Source organism: Pseudorasbora parva, chromosome 7 (genome assembly GCF_024679245.1).
Source record: "Pseudorasbora parva isolate DD20220531a chromosome 7, ASM2467924v1, whole genome shotgun sequence".
Lineage (NCBI taxonomy): Eukaryota > Metazoa > Chordata > Actinopteri > Cypriniformes > Gobionidae > Pseudorasbora > Pseudorasbora parva.
The window spans coordinates 29,078,215-29,095,180 of record NC_090178.1 but is presented as its reverse complement, the minus strand read 5'-3'; the positions used below and the strand labels follow the sequence as shown (position 1 = coordinate 29,095,180).

At 38.1% G+C, this 16,966-nt stretch overlaps 2 protein-coding genes across 4 annotated transcripts in view; both read left to right on the top strand.

The window, feature by feature from the left end:
* Nucleotides 1–192: 192 nt before the first annotated feature.
* leng9 (leukocyte receptor cluster (LRC) member 9) lies at nt 193–6,384 on the top strand. Of its 2 annotated transcripts, none has more exons than XM_067448994.1 (7): nt 193–319; nt 722–813; nt 2,295–2,385; nt 2,585–2,715; nt 2,800–2,957; nt 3,035–3,203; nt 4,638–6,384. In XM_067448994.1, the coding sequence occupies exons 2-7, from the start codon at nt 747–749 to the stop codon at nt 5,636–5,638; spliced, it is 1,617 nt and encodes a 538-aa protein (XP_067305095.1). In that variant the 5' UTR covers nt 193–319; nt 722–746; the 3' UTR covers nt 5,639–6,384. The 2 variants fall into 2 exon arrangements, with proteins under 2 accessions (XP_067305095.1, XP_067305096.1); XM_067448995.1 differs by lacking the exon at nt 193–319 and adding an exon at nt 507–567.
* Nucleotides 6,385–7,153: 769 nt separating this feature from the next.
* ttyh1 (tweety family member 1) overlaps nt 7,154–16,966 on the top strand; it is a 30,242-nt gene continuing 20,429 nt past the window's right edge. For both annotated transcript variants that reach the window (XM_067448988.1, XM_067448989.1), the window contains exons 1-2: nt 7,154–7,847; nt 14,682–14,851. In XM_067448988.1, the coding sequence (XP_067305089.1) occupies nt 14,717–14,851 (135 nt within the window). In that variant the 5' untranslated portion in view covers nt 7,154–7,847; nt 14,682–14,716. The remainder of the gene's footprint in view (nt 7,848–14,681; nt 14,852–16,966) is intronic.

The following is a 16,966-nucleotide window of genomic DNA, read 5'->3' as shown; positions in this document are numbered from 1 at the left end:
ATATTCAACCCCCCTTTCAGGCTAAATATGTAGCCTAAATAAGTATTGTTTATTTAAATGAAAATTAGATTTAATGTTTGTATGAGTAGAATCCTGGCTGCAATAGATTTTGGGACCCATTAAATTACACATTCTTTTTTTCTTTTTTCTTTCTTTTTTAATGGGGCGTTTAATATGCGTTTGTGTGAACAGAACTGTTCGAAAGAATCGATTTACGGAAATGACTCGGACTTTCCCATAATAATGCTTTTGGCGCAAACTACAATACCCAAGACCTGAAACCGGAAGAGGCGTTTACCTTGTGGACGTTGCCCTAGCAGTAAGTAGACTTGAAAATAATAAAGAAGTATTATAAAAATGTACAGTAAATGTTACAACCAACAATTAAACAACAACAACAGTATGTTTATAAGTATATACATTGTTTTGGCGTGTACATTTAGGTTAAATCATTCGCGTATGTAGGCTATGAGTCATTTGTACCAGATGATGTCATTGTGTACAGGTTAACACACACACACTAACCAGTCAACTTCGAACCTAGTTGTCTTGCTATTGTGACTATTGGTAGGATGGTTCATGCTCTCCCTTATTATGCCGAGATATTCTCTTACATAATGTATTTTTTATTGTATGTTTTGTATTGCCGACTACAGTTCAGTATGGCAAAAGTACTGAGGTTACTTTATAAATCACTGTAAATGTGATATGTCTGTTTCAGTGAAGCTCTGTTGAAGCTGTCAAATATGGAGTTTGAGGAAGAAAGAACTCAGGAAAACCTCACAGAGGATTCTGACAGACAAATCCACATAGGTAAGACATACTTTTATTCACTTCAATGAGTCAGCCGTCATCGGGAAAGTATGATTAAGTATATAAAATATAAAAATATGTTGCCATTCTAAAAGTTACATTTCTCATTTCATGTGTTGTAGCACTAGTGAATTTTCAGGTTTTTGTTGTTGTCTTTTGTTGTTTTTTTGTTTTTTTGTCATTTTAAGTAGTTTTAAATACGTTACTTAAAAATGACCTGAAAATTACAAATGTATTTACTTTTATATTAAAATGTTTAGGTCACCGCCTATAAACAAATACTGGAGAGGTGGCGGCTATAATGCAATTGACCTGAAGATGGCAGCGAAAAGCCATTTTAATTTATTCATAATTTCTAGCCAAGTATGGGTTTGTTTTGTACAAAATTGCTGTAGGCTTACTGTTAGTGCAGAGTAGAGAATATACATTACACAAAGAGAGGTCTGCTTCTACACCACTAGACCTAAGAGCACTTACAAGGACAAGCTATTATTGTGCTATTTTCAGTTAAAACCTCCTGGTCTAAAAGCTTTCAAAAAGGGACATTTGTGCTGTTTTGAGGCACCCAAATTGTCATTTGTTGTTAGATGGGGAGTTTTAGGTTGTAGTCTGTACCAGCCTTTTGGGTAAATGTTGTACAGATACTACCATTCTAAAGTTTGGGGTTTATAAGATCAATAAGATCATTGTTTTCAAAAGAAGTCTCTTCTTTTCACCAATACTGCATTTATTTGATCTAAAATAAAGTAAAACCTGTAATATTGTGACATATTATTACAATTTAAAATAATAAATAGTTCCTGTGATGGCAAACTGAGTATTCAGCAGCCATTATTACTCCAGTCTTCAGTGTCACATGACCCTTCAGAAATCATTATAATTGCTACTCAAGAAACTTTTCTTATTATTATATGTGTTTTGACAACAGTTGTTTTTCTTAATATTTTTGTGGAAACTGTGATACATTTTTTTCTGAATTCCTTGATGAATATAAACTTTAAAATAACAGAATTTTATTTGAAATAATCTTTTGTAACATTGTAGAAGTCTCTACTCTCTCATTTTAATTTGTCCTTGACGAATAAATGTATTAATTTCTTTCTTTCAGGAAAAAAATAAAATAAAATTCTTACTGATACCCAGCTTTTGAACTTTTCGTGTGTCTGTTTATTATGCCACAACAGGTGTGTAAAAGTGTAGGTTGTGGGTGGAGATGAAGACACAAGTTCAAACATGCTGCACTGAAACCGACATTTGATTCAGATGTTTATTCTGTCCCTCTAAAACTTGCCCGTCTTCACACACCACTACATAACTGCTCTAGGAGAACTGAACTTCTATTGTCCAAATAGTTAAATAGTTATATATTAACCTTATCTTGTGTGAGCAATGTATGAATGTATTCATATCATACTGCTTTATATTCAAGTTGCTGTGTGAATGATTTACTGAACTTTTTCTTCCATTTCCCATCGTACCAGATGAGATGAAACAAGAATCTACCCAAGACATTTGCCGGCACTTCCTCTTGGGCAGATGTCATTTTGGAGACAGATGTCGACTGTCTCACAGGTCTGTCAATCACACTGGATGGTAGAAATTCAATTAGCGAACTAACCTTATATTAGACATGTTTTATTATCTGTATGCTTTCATTTAAATAGCAGTTGGCACAGTGGCTGCCATAAAAGATGTAACATTTTATAGATCTTGGGCATATTCATTGAAGCTTACTGGATAAATAATACATTGCTATTTCCCGACTTCACAGAATGCTTGACGTCTCTCAAACCACACACTCAGAGGAAGATGATGCATCCATCACAGAAAAGCAGAGCGAGAACCGAAAAAAAGGAGGAAAAATGAATGCAGAAAAGCAGCATATAAAGACTAAGTGGGAAGGTGTGATAGAAGATTTAGTGATGAAGTGCAGATGCACTTTACCTTCCAAATTCATGGTTACAAATAGATGCCTTTCTGTCTCAGGATCTAAGAAGAAGCCACGCATGCGTACAGCCGATGATGTCATCTCCAGAATTATATGGGACTCCTCAGTGGACCCAGCTGATTTTATAGTTGGTCATCTGGACCGCTTCCTTGGGGTGCTGGAACGCCCATTCTCGGAATTCTCATGGGACACTCAGGTGTGATACATCAGTATTAATGTGGTTCATTATCATATGTCATGTACCAGCCTTAACACTCATTTGTTCCTCATTAGGTGTGTGACTGTGACTTCTCTGAGGAGTTGGCTCTCCCTCGTCATAGGATCCAGTATTTCAGCTACAAAGGCCAGCGGGTTTGGGATAGAGACAGTCGCACTGACAGGGTGTTTGGCTCCACTGGGCAGACAATTTTGCCCCCTTTTTGTAGTGAGAATCAGCAGCAAGGTGAGGAACAGTAGGGACTTTAAACAACAGCTGCTGATAGAACTGTTAACTGCCATAGCCAAAGAACACAAAAATCACTAAGCAACAATAAAGAGGACGGCATCATTAATTGGACAAAGTACACAAAAATGTCATAAAAAAGCAAGAGAAGGATTGCTTTTGGCATTAAATGCTATACTGATACAATTAAAATACCACATAACCATAAAACACACAATTTGCTTCTCTAATGTGTCATGTATTAACGAATATGTCAAACTAGCTAATCTCCTATAGTAGACGGTTACAGTTGAGTTCTGTTGACAACTATGCGTCGCTCATTATACGTCCATTACTCTGTTGCTCTGATTATAGTTGTAGGTCTATACTTGTCTGGCTATCACCAGACCAAGCCCTAATTTAAGATTGAACATTGGTCTGGGGAGTCTGCTCTGTATTTTCTACTGCACAAGAGGCGTGATAAATAAGCATAATTCAAATAGCTCTGTACGCAATTGGATAGTTCTTCAACCAATCAGACCACAATCGGCGTGACCAACGGGCAACGACCCATCTTCTCTATCCGTCATTGTGTTAAACCCACCAATAGCACGCCAGGTGGATCAGCCAGTCTCTGATTAGTTCCTGCAAAAGTGTAACAGAAGCAGCAGAAATGAATGTACAGGTTTCCAGACTGAGTTGCAGGGCGAGATTAAATTTTCTTTCCTGGTTCGGCTGAAAAACACCCCATATTTACAGCCAAATGGAGCGAGTATAAAGTCACTGTGGAACAAAAATGGGCATTTCTAAATTTGTGAGTGTTTTCAAGCTGATGGGTAATGAAAATGATAATGGTCCCCTTCACCCCTAAACCCTACCTACACTGGTGTGGGCAAATCAGATAACACAGTGGAAAACGTCCCTCTGTTATGGCCTCGCCCACTGATCTGGTAACTCCCATTGACGACATCAGGCTATTATTATATTAGTACTTTATGTCTCCAAAAATATATCGGAATACAGAAATTAAAAATGTAATTTTCAAATAAGTGTAGGACAAAAAATATCATCATGCCATTGAACTGTAAATATATTTATTTCGGTAATATTTGAATATCATTTTATTATATTATTGTAACACATTTTGTTGAAATGGGAAGGAGGCAGGAACTGGCAAACATTTAACAAACTTTAATAAACAAACTGAAAGTGAACACGCAGGCAGCCCCTCACGGATGACTGCCGTGCACACATAATAAAACATAAACAAAACAACGTAAGGCCTGGCCCTCTCTCGTCCTTCGCTGTCGTCGTTCCTCCTTTTATGCACCCTTGTACTGCTTGCCACAATTATGTAATAAAATTTTTGTATATTTAATTAAATAGGCTATATATTATATTGTTTCTCTTATCTTATCTTATCAAAATAATATATTGGAATCATTCAATTCGCAGACACAACTGACACTGGACAACATGAAGAGACCACCAACACAGCAGATGTCTCAAATGACCTAGAGCAAGCAACTGAACTTTCTCAAGAACAGGGTGAGACAACATCAATCAATAAACAAGAGCTGGAAGATGCCATAGATCACTCATTTACCAAAAATGACATGAAAAGAACCAGTGATGACATCTTACTATTGAAACAAGAATCTGTACCAGAAAACCAAAAGATGGCAGCCACTGAAGATCTCAGTTTGAATCATTTGGCAGAGGAGCTATCCATCACTCAGAAAGAAGAACAGGCTGAAACAGTGGAAGAATGGAAGGACAGCTGGGATGGAGCGAGTGGTCCACAACCAGAGCTGGTATCATCCGCTCTGCCACAACCCCAGTCGAGACGTCCACCACCACGCAGACCCACTCACTTCATCTGCTTCCGCGTGGACTCGCCCGCTGCTCTCCTGGCCTTCCAGCGCATACAGAGAAAGGTTCTCGCGCACCTCCCTCAGTCGGAGCCACAATGGGTGGACTCGGCAACTTTGCACATCACTCTCATTTTGCTTGTTCTCAAGGGCCCAGAGGAAGTCAGTGCTGCTGCTGATCTCCTGCGTACCACAGTCAAGAACTCCCACAAACCCCCTTTATCTGTGTCTTTCACCCCAAAACTAAGGCACTTTAATGGGACTGTTCTCCATGTGACCCCACAACCCCTGTCAGATGTCCAGAGCTTGAATTCCCCTCTCCAAGAAGCCTTCCAGGAGAAGGGCTGGCTTCATCGGCATTCCCGATGCCCTACGTACCATCTCACCCTGGCCAAAATGAGTGATGCCAACAAAGATAAGAAGACAGACAAGATATTTGAAGGGATAGGGGCTGTAAAACTGTCCAAAGATGTGAATTTTGGCAAGCTAGAAGTAAATAAACTCTATCTTTGTGTGAATGGCCACACAGACACAGAGGACGGTTTCTATCAGGTTGTATGTGTTGTGCAGCTGCCCAATGTGTAAATGTGTCAGAGATGATGTTTTTTAAATAACTACATCAAATTCTTGATGTATTTTAGACAGACAGGTTTCCTACAGCATGACTGATCATTTTAAATTAAAATAGTAGTTGCAAAGACAATGCATTTAAGCATTTTAAAAAATATGTTTGCAATCATATCTCAATGATTTATTTCTTTATAAACTCAATCAAATGTCAACAACACTGGCATTAGCGACTTTCTCTTTAAATTTAGTTTATTTTCGTATCTTGGTGGTTTATGTACAGTGGTCATATTTCAAAGCTGAAGCTAAATTGAACTGAATGGCCAAAGAACTGAATAGATTTGACACTTGAATTGAACATTTATTTCATAATTTATTTGTATTTAATTGTAGATTTCCGTACAATTATATAACAGTGCCTTGTCTTACTTGAGGACCCGCGCTTAGGTAAAGACATACAGCAGTCACCTAAAACTGTCTTCTTGTCCTGTTCAGTCATTCACTGCAAAATGTTGCTACATGACTTATTTTTGGATCACTTATGGAATTGGACGTGAGAGCGAGTGTAATTTTTTTTTTTTTGTTGAAAGTGGATTGCATATAAATAAGTAATACTCCATGTATTTCAGCTACGTTTTTATAGCACAAGCTCTCAATTATTCAAGATCAAACAAACAACTCAGAACATCTGTACATTTAGCTGCTGGAATGTCTTGAGACCTATTATGTACAAACAGAAAAAAATTAAACAAAATGACTGAGAATTATTTTTATGACTTTTTTTTTCTTGAATGTGTGTGTGTTTCATTCGCAGCTCTGTGTGAGATGTCCGTTTGGAAGTCTTGCATACATAACATAATTTTCTCTTTTCTCTTGGAAACATGCACACTACACATATGAATGCTTGTGCAGTCTCTCCATCCCTCCCTTTTGTGCTTCTCAATATACCACCCTTCCCCCATCCTCATTCGCTTTCTCTTTCAGTGACACAGAAAAACCAACACTACCCTCCCTCTCATGCATTCACATACCCCCCCCCCCATACTCCCTTGGCACACAAATACCCATCTCTCCATCCCTCGCTCGAGCTGTTGTTTTCATTGTATTTTTTAAATCCCCCTCTCTCGGTTAAACCTCCCAGGCCACCAAGAGTCTAGCATCCCTTCAACCCTTTCCTTCACCACCCATCACCTACTTAATTTGTGGTAAATAAGTGAATTGAATAATCATACGCATTTTTGGGAAATCCCTGAGTTTATGCTAAACTGAAAGGATTTGCAAAACCATTGTCTTTCTTTACTCTTTAATTTGACAAAAGATCCTTTTTTTGGAATACATTTGGGTTTTCTCTAAATCAAACACCTTTCTTTTAGTCTCTTCTGTCATTATGTGTTGTACACTCTAAATACAGTACAAGTGTAAATCCCTCCATCCCTTTTTGTCTCTTACACACAAACACCCACAGAGAGAGAGAGAGAGAGAGAGAGAGAGAGAGAGAGAGAGAGAGAGAGAGAGAGAGAGAGAGAGAGAAGTTCAGTCCTGATCATTGGGACCCTCAGGACCACACCATTTTTTTTTTCCTGTCATTCACTTACTTAAATTAGACTGTAGTGAGTTTTAAAAATGGGACAATTAAAATAAATACAAAATTTCCCCACACACAAAAATATAGCCTATTTTTAATAGCCATAGCTAGAATTTTAAACGAACACACTCTGGATGGATTTCATTTGCCCTGGATGTTATGGATTTGCTATTTCTGCAGACTGAACATTTATTTTGTGTGGAAACGACATCGAAGACATAGTTGTGGATTGTTTTAACGCGAATTACTTTAGTTTTTTTTTTTTTTTTAAATGAGTCTGGGCGTCTTTTCGCGCGACGGTTGACGGGGATTCAAGTTCTCTCAGCGGATTTCAAATAAACAGTGAAACTGACGGATAGGCGTCGGGAACTAAAGGAGTCATCTCTCTTAAAACATCCCCCAGGGATTCTCGCCTCTCTCTCTAAGGACCTGTTCCCCATCTATCAGCGAGCACAAAGACTGGGCGCATACTGGAACCGAAAATACTGTAGTTTTCTCTTGAAGCCCAATACAACAGATCTCATCACTCAGGATGCAAACCGTTTTAACGGTCAGCGGTCTCAGTAATAGCATTTAATCGCAAACTAAATCACACGAGCGTGAGAGACTTGGAAGCACCATATTAGGCTGCTGCAAATTAAGGTGGGCAACCCTTTTTATGTGCGATATAAAATTTTATAGCCTGTTGTGCGGTTCATTTGCCGTGTCAATTGGTCTGTGCGAAAATGTATGAGAGTTCATTTATTATGCTAGGGAATCATGAGTCCATTCAAACAAAAGATCCCCGTAATGTGTCTTGTCGCCCAGACAAAGCGCTAGTGTGGTTGAATATGATTGCCATAAAGTAAAGTCAGTCTAAATTTTTTTTTAGATCGATTGGTCTATCGCACCAGGTCAACTCACATAAGTGCAATCAATCAGGTCTGGCCTATTTTGTTTCTGGTCATTTTGAAGGTCCCATCAATATCTATTTGATTAGGATCAGTTCTGTTGTGTGGCTTGTTGTATATTTACAAATACCTTCATAATAAGATCCTATAGTTATTTATTGACACCAAACAATAAGTAAATAGCTACAAATAGCCTACAAACAGTGGCCCCCAATGACCTTTATGAACTTCCTTTCGACTCTCCTTTGTGCCATCTATCTGTAAGCTATACCTATACACAGCACAGCAGCACGGAAGAATGTCCTTTAAAGCAGAAAAATAATATGTAATTCTCAGTGTGTATAAAACAAAAGAGCAACATTGATTATTTCAGATCTATTGCTTTCAAGCGACACCAGACTTTGGATATTTATGGAGGTCATTTAAATACACTCACCTAAAGGATTAATAGGAACACCATACTAATACTGTGTTTGACCCCCCTTTCGCCTTCAGAACTGCCTTAATTCTATGTGGCATTGATTCATCAAGGTGCTGAAAGCATTCTTTAGTAATGTTGGCTCATATTGATAGGATTTCTGTTGATGGAGATTTGTGGGATGCACATCCAGGGCAAGAAGCTCCCGTTCCACCACATCCCAAAGATGCTCTATTGGGTTGAGATCTGGTGACTGTGGGGACCATTTTAGTACAGTGAACTCATTGTCATGTTCAAGAAACCAATATGAAATGATTCAAGCTTTGTGACATGGTGCATTATCCTGCTGGAACTAGCCATCAGAGGATGTATATGGTGGTCATTAAGTGATGGACATGGTTAGAAACAATGCTCAGGTTGGCCGTGGTATTTAAACGATGCCCAATTGGCACTAAAGGGCCTAAAGTGTGCCAAGAAAACATACCCCACACCATTACACCACCTCCAGCAGCCTGCACAGTGGTACCAAGGCATGATGGATCCATGTTCTCATTCTGTTTTCCCCAAATTCTGACTCTACCATCATAATGTCTCAACAGAAATCGAGACTAGTCAGACCAGGCAACATTTTTCCAGTCTTCAACTGTCCAGTTTTGTGCAAATTGTAGCCCCTTTTCCTATTTGTAGTGGAGATGGGTGGTACCCAGTGGGGTCTTTTGCTGTTGTAGCTCATCCGCCTCAAGGTTGTGCGTGTTGTGGCTTCACAAATGCTTTGCTGCATATCTCGGTTGTAGTGAGTGGTTATTTCAGTCAAAGTTGGTCTTCTATCAGCTTGAATCAATCGGTCCATTCTCCTCTGACCTCTAGCAGCAACAAGGCATTTTCGCCCACAGGACTGCCGCATACTGGGTGTTTTCCCTTTTCACACCATTCTTTGTAGACCCTAGAAATGGTTGTGCATGGAAATCCCTGTAATTGAGCAGATTGTGAAATACTCAGACCGGCCCTTCTGGCACCAACAACCATGCCATGCTCAGAATTGCTTAAATCACCTTTCTTTGCCATTCAGTTCGGAGTCCAGGAGATTGTCTTGACCAGGACCACACCCCTAAATGCACTGAAGCAACTGCCATGTGATTGGTTGATTAGATAATTACATTAATGAGAAATTGAACAGGTGTTCCTAATAATCCTTTAGGTGAGTGTCTATCTATCTATCTATCTATCTATCTATCTATCTATCTATCTATCTATCTATCTATCTATCTATCTATCTATCTATCTATCTATCTATCTGTCTGTCTGTCTGTCTGTCTGTCTGTCTGTCTGTCTGTCTGTCTGTCTGTCTGTCTGTCTGTCTGTCTGTCTGTCTGTCTGTCTGTCTGTCTGTCTGTCTATCTATCTATCTGCATAATTTAATTTTTAGTGACCAATGATCAGTTAATTCATTCTTATGACACGGACAAAAATACACTTTGAAGTCAATGTAAACCTTACTTTTATTAAAATGATGGTGTAATAAATAAATATATATTTATCATACTCGTGCCACTATTTTAAAATTACATTTTTTAAGTTTATTGGTCATGAAATGTCATAGAGATAAGCTAAAGATGAATGATTCCTATAGTATCATGAAGTGCCCCACCCCCCAATATAGAAAATAATGAAAAAGAAGATGGAAGATGTATTATCCCTCTATTGTTCTGCACAAAAATTTTCTTCCATGCCCCATTTCCAAACTCACATTATTTTCTTTGCATTATGCAATGCGAACTATCCTTATAACAAGCTGACAGAATGCATCATGTTCAGTGTTCCAGTCTGAGTCACAGTCTGCGTGATGTTTAACCATTCTATAACACAGTTTCATATTAATTTGGCTTTTATTCCCATTTGCATTTGAGAAGATGACACTTGTGATGCTGCACTAACCATACTACAGTTCACCAGCTTATTGTCCTGACCCACTGAATGCTGGTAGTCTACTCTAACAATAAATTCATGTAGCCTTCAGACATCCTTATTTACTAAAAACACATCAGACACTATTTTAAGGGTTATGTGTGATGGAGCCTGTAGTTTCTTGATAATTTAGTGATGTGAGATGTGAACTGTTTTGGTGGGATTAAGTGGTTAGATGCATTTGACAGACATTACTTTTTTAAAGGCTTCTGTTAACCAAAAAGGTCTCGACAACTGAGGCAGGGTTGGCTGTTTGGCCAAACAATTGAAGTGAGTCTGGTAGACCTGATTTGATACAGATAGTGTTATTAGTGAGTAAAAGTAAAAGACTCTTTCTAGAGCTCACAGTCAGTCCATGAGTTACAGTACAGGCCCCTCATTATGTCATAGTGATGTAGAAATGCGTAAAGGGCCAGGTCATAATAATTTCACAATGTGCAGTATATTTCCCTCTTGAACTTATAATGGTGTTGGAATGTACTGCATTTGATTATAAATCAAAAGTTTTAGGAATGGATGCTATGTAGATCCCATAAATCAGGACCATGCATGAGGTATACTAAAATGTAAAGATTCTGATGACATCATCATCATCATGTAGGATTATGAGGTCATAATTTAAATTAACTGTAAAGACCCTGAAGATGTCATATGATTTGTCCCAACTTGAGGACAAGATTTCAAAATGAATAGCCCCAGATAAGGTCATAATTATTGTTGTACAGGGCCATGCACAGGGGGGTGGCCCGGTGGCTAGAGCCACTGCCCCTTTGCCTTCATCGGCTAAGGTGCCCCTCTTGCCCCCTTCCCTCCCTCACCTTCAGAGGATTTCCATAAAAGCGTTCGGTTCCGCTAAAAATCCACTAGTTCCACTAACCCTTTCCGTGTTTTCCCGCTCGCTCCGCGCAGCATCGCTCAAAGTCTGCGGCTCTCTGTGAAGACGGCTGTTCCAGAATGTCGTCTCCCATTAACAGGTTATTACAAACTACAATCCACAACGTTGAATTGTTTCAACAGTGCAAACATGGATTCAAAGCTCCAGCATGCCACTCGTGTAAAATTTCCGATTATACTCAATTTTATGAATTATTAGGCTACTAGTATCTATAGCCTAACATACTTCATATTTATGATATTTTATTTAGACCATATTAATCGTATACACAATTTTAAAAAAGGTAATACAAGCTATTATAAATATACATGAGTTGTATCAGGGTAGCCTACAATGGGGCTAAAGCACTCATTTTTCAAAAAAGTCCATACTTGTGCAAAAAAGCAACGTTTGCAGTATTTTCTGTTTATTTTGATTAATAAAATATTTAATTATTGTTCAGTAAATATTAAAATGTTAATATAAAAATATATTTTAAAATACAGAAACAAATGTTTAGCCTAAGTAAATAATCTGCAAACATTGAATGAATGAGATTCCATAATAATTTTATAAAGTTTTATCCTTGTAACAACTAAATATATGTGTATTATATGATTATTATCATATTTTTTATTATAAATATGATGTTGCCTCTAAGATGGACACCCAACTTAAGATATTTACCAGCTGAATCTTAACCATGTCATGTCAACAAATGGAAGTCAGTCAGCTGTTTATTATCATGTTAAATATGCCTTTTACCCCAAATACAATACTTTTATATATTCTGTTATTAAAAATCTGTTGCGTATGATTTACATAAATCATAAACAAGACCTTTGTCTCAAAATATATTCAATTTTAGTGATTCTCATTTGCTACTTAAATCTCCTATAAAAAATGTAAATAGAAAAGATATAAAATTAGCCCAGAATCAACTTTTTGGAAGAATAATTAGAACAACAGAAATTGAATTAGCACTAAAGCCTAACAATTGTATTTACAGTATGATTGTAAAAGGTTTGTTATTCATTTTCTATATTAAGATGATACTCAATCCCCTTATAGTGCCCCTTTTTTTTTGGTTTGGGCCACTGCCCCTCAAAATATCTGTGCACGGCCCTGTTGTTGTATAAGTATGTCTGATGAAGTAATGATATTATAAGGTTGATTTTGCAGTGTGTAGACCCCTCCAAACCCCATAATGATTTTTCAAATGTATCAAGATCTAATGGTTGCTCAAGTGTCCTTTTAGAAACCTCTTCTCTTAACGTTGATGATCTAATCACTTAATCCATGTTGTTCCCCAGTGGACCTCAGTCCTGCTAATGAAAATATTTGTGTGTGTGTCTGTGTCATGGTCTGTGTACTTAACCTACTTTCAACCTATTCCTTGTTGCTCCTGTTATTTCTGCATGTTATTGCCTTTTCCTCTTCTTGCTCTGGTTTGTTTGAAGTCTTTGACATTTAAATACCCCCCCCCCCCCAAATAAAATAAATAAATAAAAAAGAAATCAAGTAAATAAATCAAATCACTTTATTGCCATTCAACTTCATACACAAGTGTAATGATGAGTGAAAAAGTGTGGTCCAACGACCTCACAGCAATAGCAATTCACAACCATCCAATCAATTCCCAATTCCCAATTGACAAAAGTTGAAATCGGATTGACAAAAAAAACCCCACCCCTTTAAAGGAACACTTTTTGAAATAGTGCTTATTCAACTTCTTTCCAACATTTAGATATGTGAGCAAATGCATTTTCTGTCGCTCAATAGCCAGAGGACGTGAGGATGAGATCCGTGATATCTCTGCTCTTAAGTAGCAGTGCTTCCCCTGTGCTTCCCCATAATATAGTCCCAATCTGGAAATCGTCTAACTTAATCTGCATCGCTATTTGTAGTCGTTGTGAATACGCAGGCCGCAAGAAGTAATTAGGTGGGTTTTTTTGGGAATCACTTTTACTCTGGACATTCTAGTTGGCAACATAGAATTGATTATGATTATGATGCTAAGCTAGCCATTGACCATTGATTATGCTAAGCTAAGCTAGCAGTGACCCTGCCAAACTAAAACAATGCATGCACTGAGACAAAAATGCATTTACCCACATATCTAAATGTAGGAAAGAAGTTGAATGAGCCCTGTTTCTAAATACAGTGGAGTGTTCCTTTAAAGGGTTAGTTATCCCAAAAATGAAAATTCTGTCGTAAATTACTCACCCTCATGTCGTTTGACACCCGTAAGACCTCAGTTCATCTTCGGAACACAAATGATGATATTTTTGTTGAAATACGATGGCTCAGAAAGGCTTCTATTGGCCACAATGTAATTTCCTCTCTCAGGAACCATAAAGGCACTGAAGACATCGCTACAAAGTCCATCTCACAGTGGCTCTAAAATAATTTTATGAAGCGACAAGAATAGTTTTTGTGCGCAAAAAAAACTAAATAAAGACTTATATAGTGATAGCCTATTTCAAAACATTGCTTCCTGAAGGGCTCTGTACAACACATTTAGTCTTAATCTTTTTACTTTAACTTTTTTTTATTACAATACAAGTCATGAAGCTACACCTTTGTTTTGCAAAAGCGACCTATAGTGGTGAAAAATTACATATTGTAGCTTTACGTGAAGATGACGAATGAACGACACAAGCAAGAGTTTGTTGTTTAGTCCCTAGCCGCACTATCACCAGACCAAGCTCAATTTTAGATTGAACATTGGTCTGGGGAGTCTGTTCTGTATGTTCTACTGCACAAGAGGCGTGATCAACGAATATTATTCAAATGACTCTGTACGCAATTCGAATGGATATTCCTTTAACCAATCAGACCACAAGACGCGTGATCAACGGGCAATGACCTATCGCTTCTTTATCCGTCATCGTGTTTAAACCCACCAATAGCAAGCCAGGTGGAAGCCAGTCTGTGATTGGTTCCCGCAAAAGTGTAATGGAAGCTGTAGAAATTAATTTAAAGGTTTTCAGACTAATTTTGAAATTTATTCGCCGGCAGATCCGCACACCAGCTCCAGACAAACAATGACACTCAAAACGGCCCTGTTACTATTGCTAACATTACAGTAATAGCAGCTTCTGTGAAACAAAGCAAAGTCAATATTACTAAGTGGCCTTCTCGCTTAGGTTTCTTCAATGCTGGAAAGCTTTTATAATGTTTTATAATGTGGGTCCTAAAATCTTGCCAAGTCGTTATGGGCAACCACACCCCCTACTGCTGATTGGCTACAAGTGTGTTGTGGTACTCGGTTTCTCAGAAATCACTTACTGCACCTTTAATAATCACACGTTTCTCAACCATTACAGACATTTGAGAAAGACAGAGGTGATTTACTGTGGTCATGGCGGCCATAGCAACTGTTCCTAACTACACCCCATCAATATGGGTACGGTTATGCCATGCCATCCCTCGCCTGGACTTGACCCTGCAGACCCGAGACAGCACGTTCACTCCAGACAGCTGGGAGTATCAGCAGGTAACCCTCTCTCTCTCTCTCTCTCTCTCACTCATGCTCACTTACCCCTGTCCTCTCCTTATTTCTCACTCTCAGAAACAATTTTCACATTGACAGCTGGTGGTGGGCACGCTCATCACTTGGAGCGACAAACATTAATATGGCTTGCTCTCTATTTTTTCTCCGTTGTTGGCACCTATCACCTATATGCTATATAGTGTGTGAACAGCCAGAAATGTCTTTTTTTTTGCTGTCAGAAATATTTACACGTTGACTCGCATGACATGCTCTCTCTCCAGCACTCTTACACTCTAACACACTCTCAGAGAGATTAAACTGGAGTGTTATAGTCAAACCCATTAAAAGCACTTTTCTGTCTGCAGTTTAAAGATTAATTGACTCAAAATTGTATGTCACATTATCTTGACTTGCAGTATAAGAGACTAAAAGCATGATGACTATATATTGAACACATTAGAAAAGGAATCATGAAGGAGTGACTGCACGGCTTAAATGAGGGTTTGTACATTACATTTTGGTTTAGAATATATTAAGTATATAAAATATTCATAAATTATAATTTTTTATGTACTATTAGTTCCGGTTCTTGAAATGAAATCCAATTCTGTGATTCAGCCATTACACACATAGGTTATGTAGGTTGCCATTGTCTTTACACTAGTAGGTAGCATGGCTGGGACGATACACCTACAGTGCCTTGCGAAAGTATTCGGCCCCCTTGAACCTTGCAACCTTTTGCCACATTTCAGGCTTCAAACATAATTATATAAAACTACTTGTTTGTGAAGAATCAACAACAAGTGGGACACAATCATGAAGTGGAATGAAATTTATTGGATATTTCTAACTTTTTTAACAAATCAAAAACTGAAAAATTGGGCGTGCAAAATTATTCGGCCCCTTTACTTTCAGTGCAGCAAACTCTCTCCAGAGGTTCAGTGAGGATCTCTGAATGATCCAATGTTGACCTAAATGACTAATGATGATAAATATAATCCACCCTTTGTGTAATCAAGTCTCCGTATAAATGCACCTGCACTGTGATAGTCTCAGGGGTCCGTTTAAAGCGCAGAGAGCATCATGAAGAACAAGGAACACACCAGGCAGGTCCTAGATACTGTTGTGGAGAAGTTTAAAGCTGCTTGCCATCACTTCTTTATCATCATCGTGTAAAATCCGCCAATAGCACGCCAGGTGGATAAGCCAGTCTGTGATTGGTTCCCACAAAAGTGTAATAAATTAATGTACAGGTTTCTAGACTGAGCTGCAGGGCGAAAGTACAATTCCTGAAGAAATTGTGAGTGGTGCTTGCCGTGGCAAAACTCGGGGCCCGGTGGCTACCACAAGGCAAAAAAGCCAAGCAACATGTCTGTACAATGTTGTGGGGCTGAGATAGTGCCATAGACGATTGATGGGGCGAAACTTTGACCTCTCGTAGCTCCGAGCGAGGATCTCAAACACACACATATATTACACGAAATTTGAAGGGGCTGATAGGATCTCTCAGCACACACATCTCAAAGGGGTGTAAGTTGTACCCCTGGGGTGCTAGAGCTCCCCAAAAATCGCAAAAAAGGCCCATTGACTTAACATGGGGAGGGTCGTCCCATGAAACGCTCTCTCTGTCTGTGACAGTTTATCAGTCATTAAATCTTTCACTCAACTGAATTATTCAGCATTCGTGAATGAAACGCAACTACTGTGTTTCATGCTGTGGCTTTGTTTGGAGCTTTTCTTTGTTAACAAAGCAAAAGCAGAGAAAGTAACTGGCAATATTGTGTCTACAAGTTACTAAAATTAATATGTTGTTTATTGAACTCTTTTGTAAAAGCCGTTTCCTTGCTGCTTCAGTAACTAAACTGTCGTTGATAGTTCTAACGTGACATATGAACTCTAACTATACATTTTAGACAAATGTGAGACACATCTTGATAGCATATATATATATATATATATATATATATATATATATATATATATATATATATATATATATATATATATATATATATATATATATATATATATATATAAAAATTGCATGAAGAGATTAAACTGAAACAGAATGTTATCCATGCTGTTAAATGCTTTTGATCCAGTGTGTAATCATTTCTG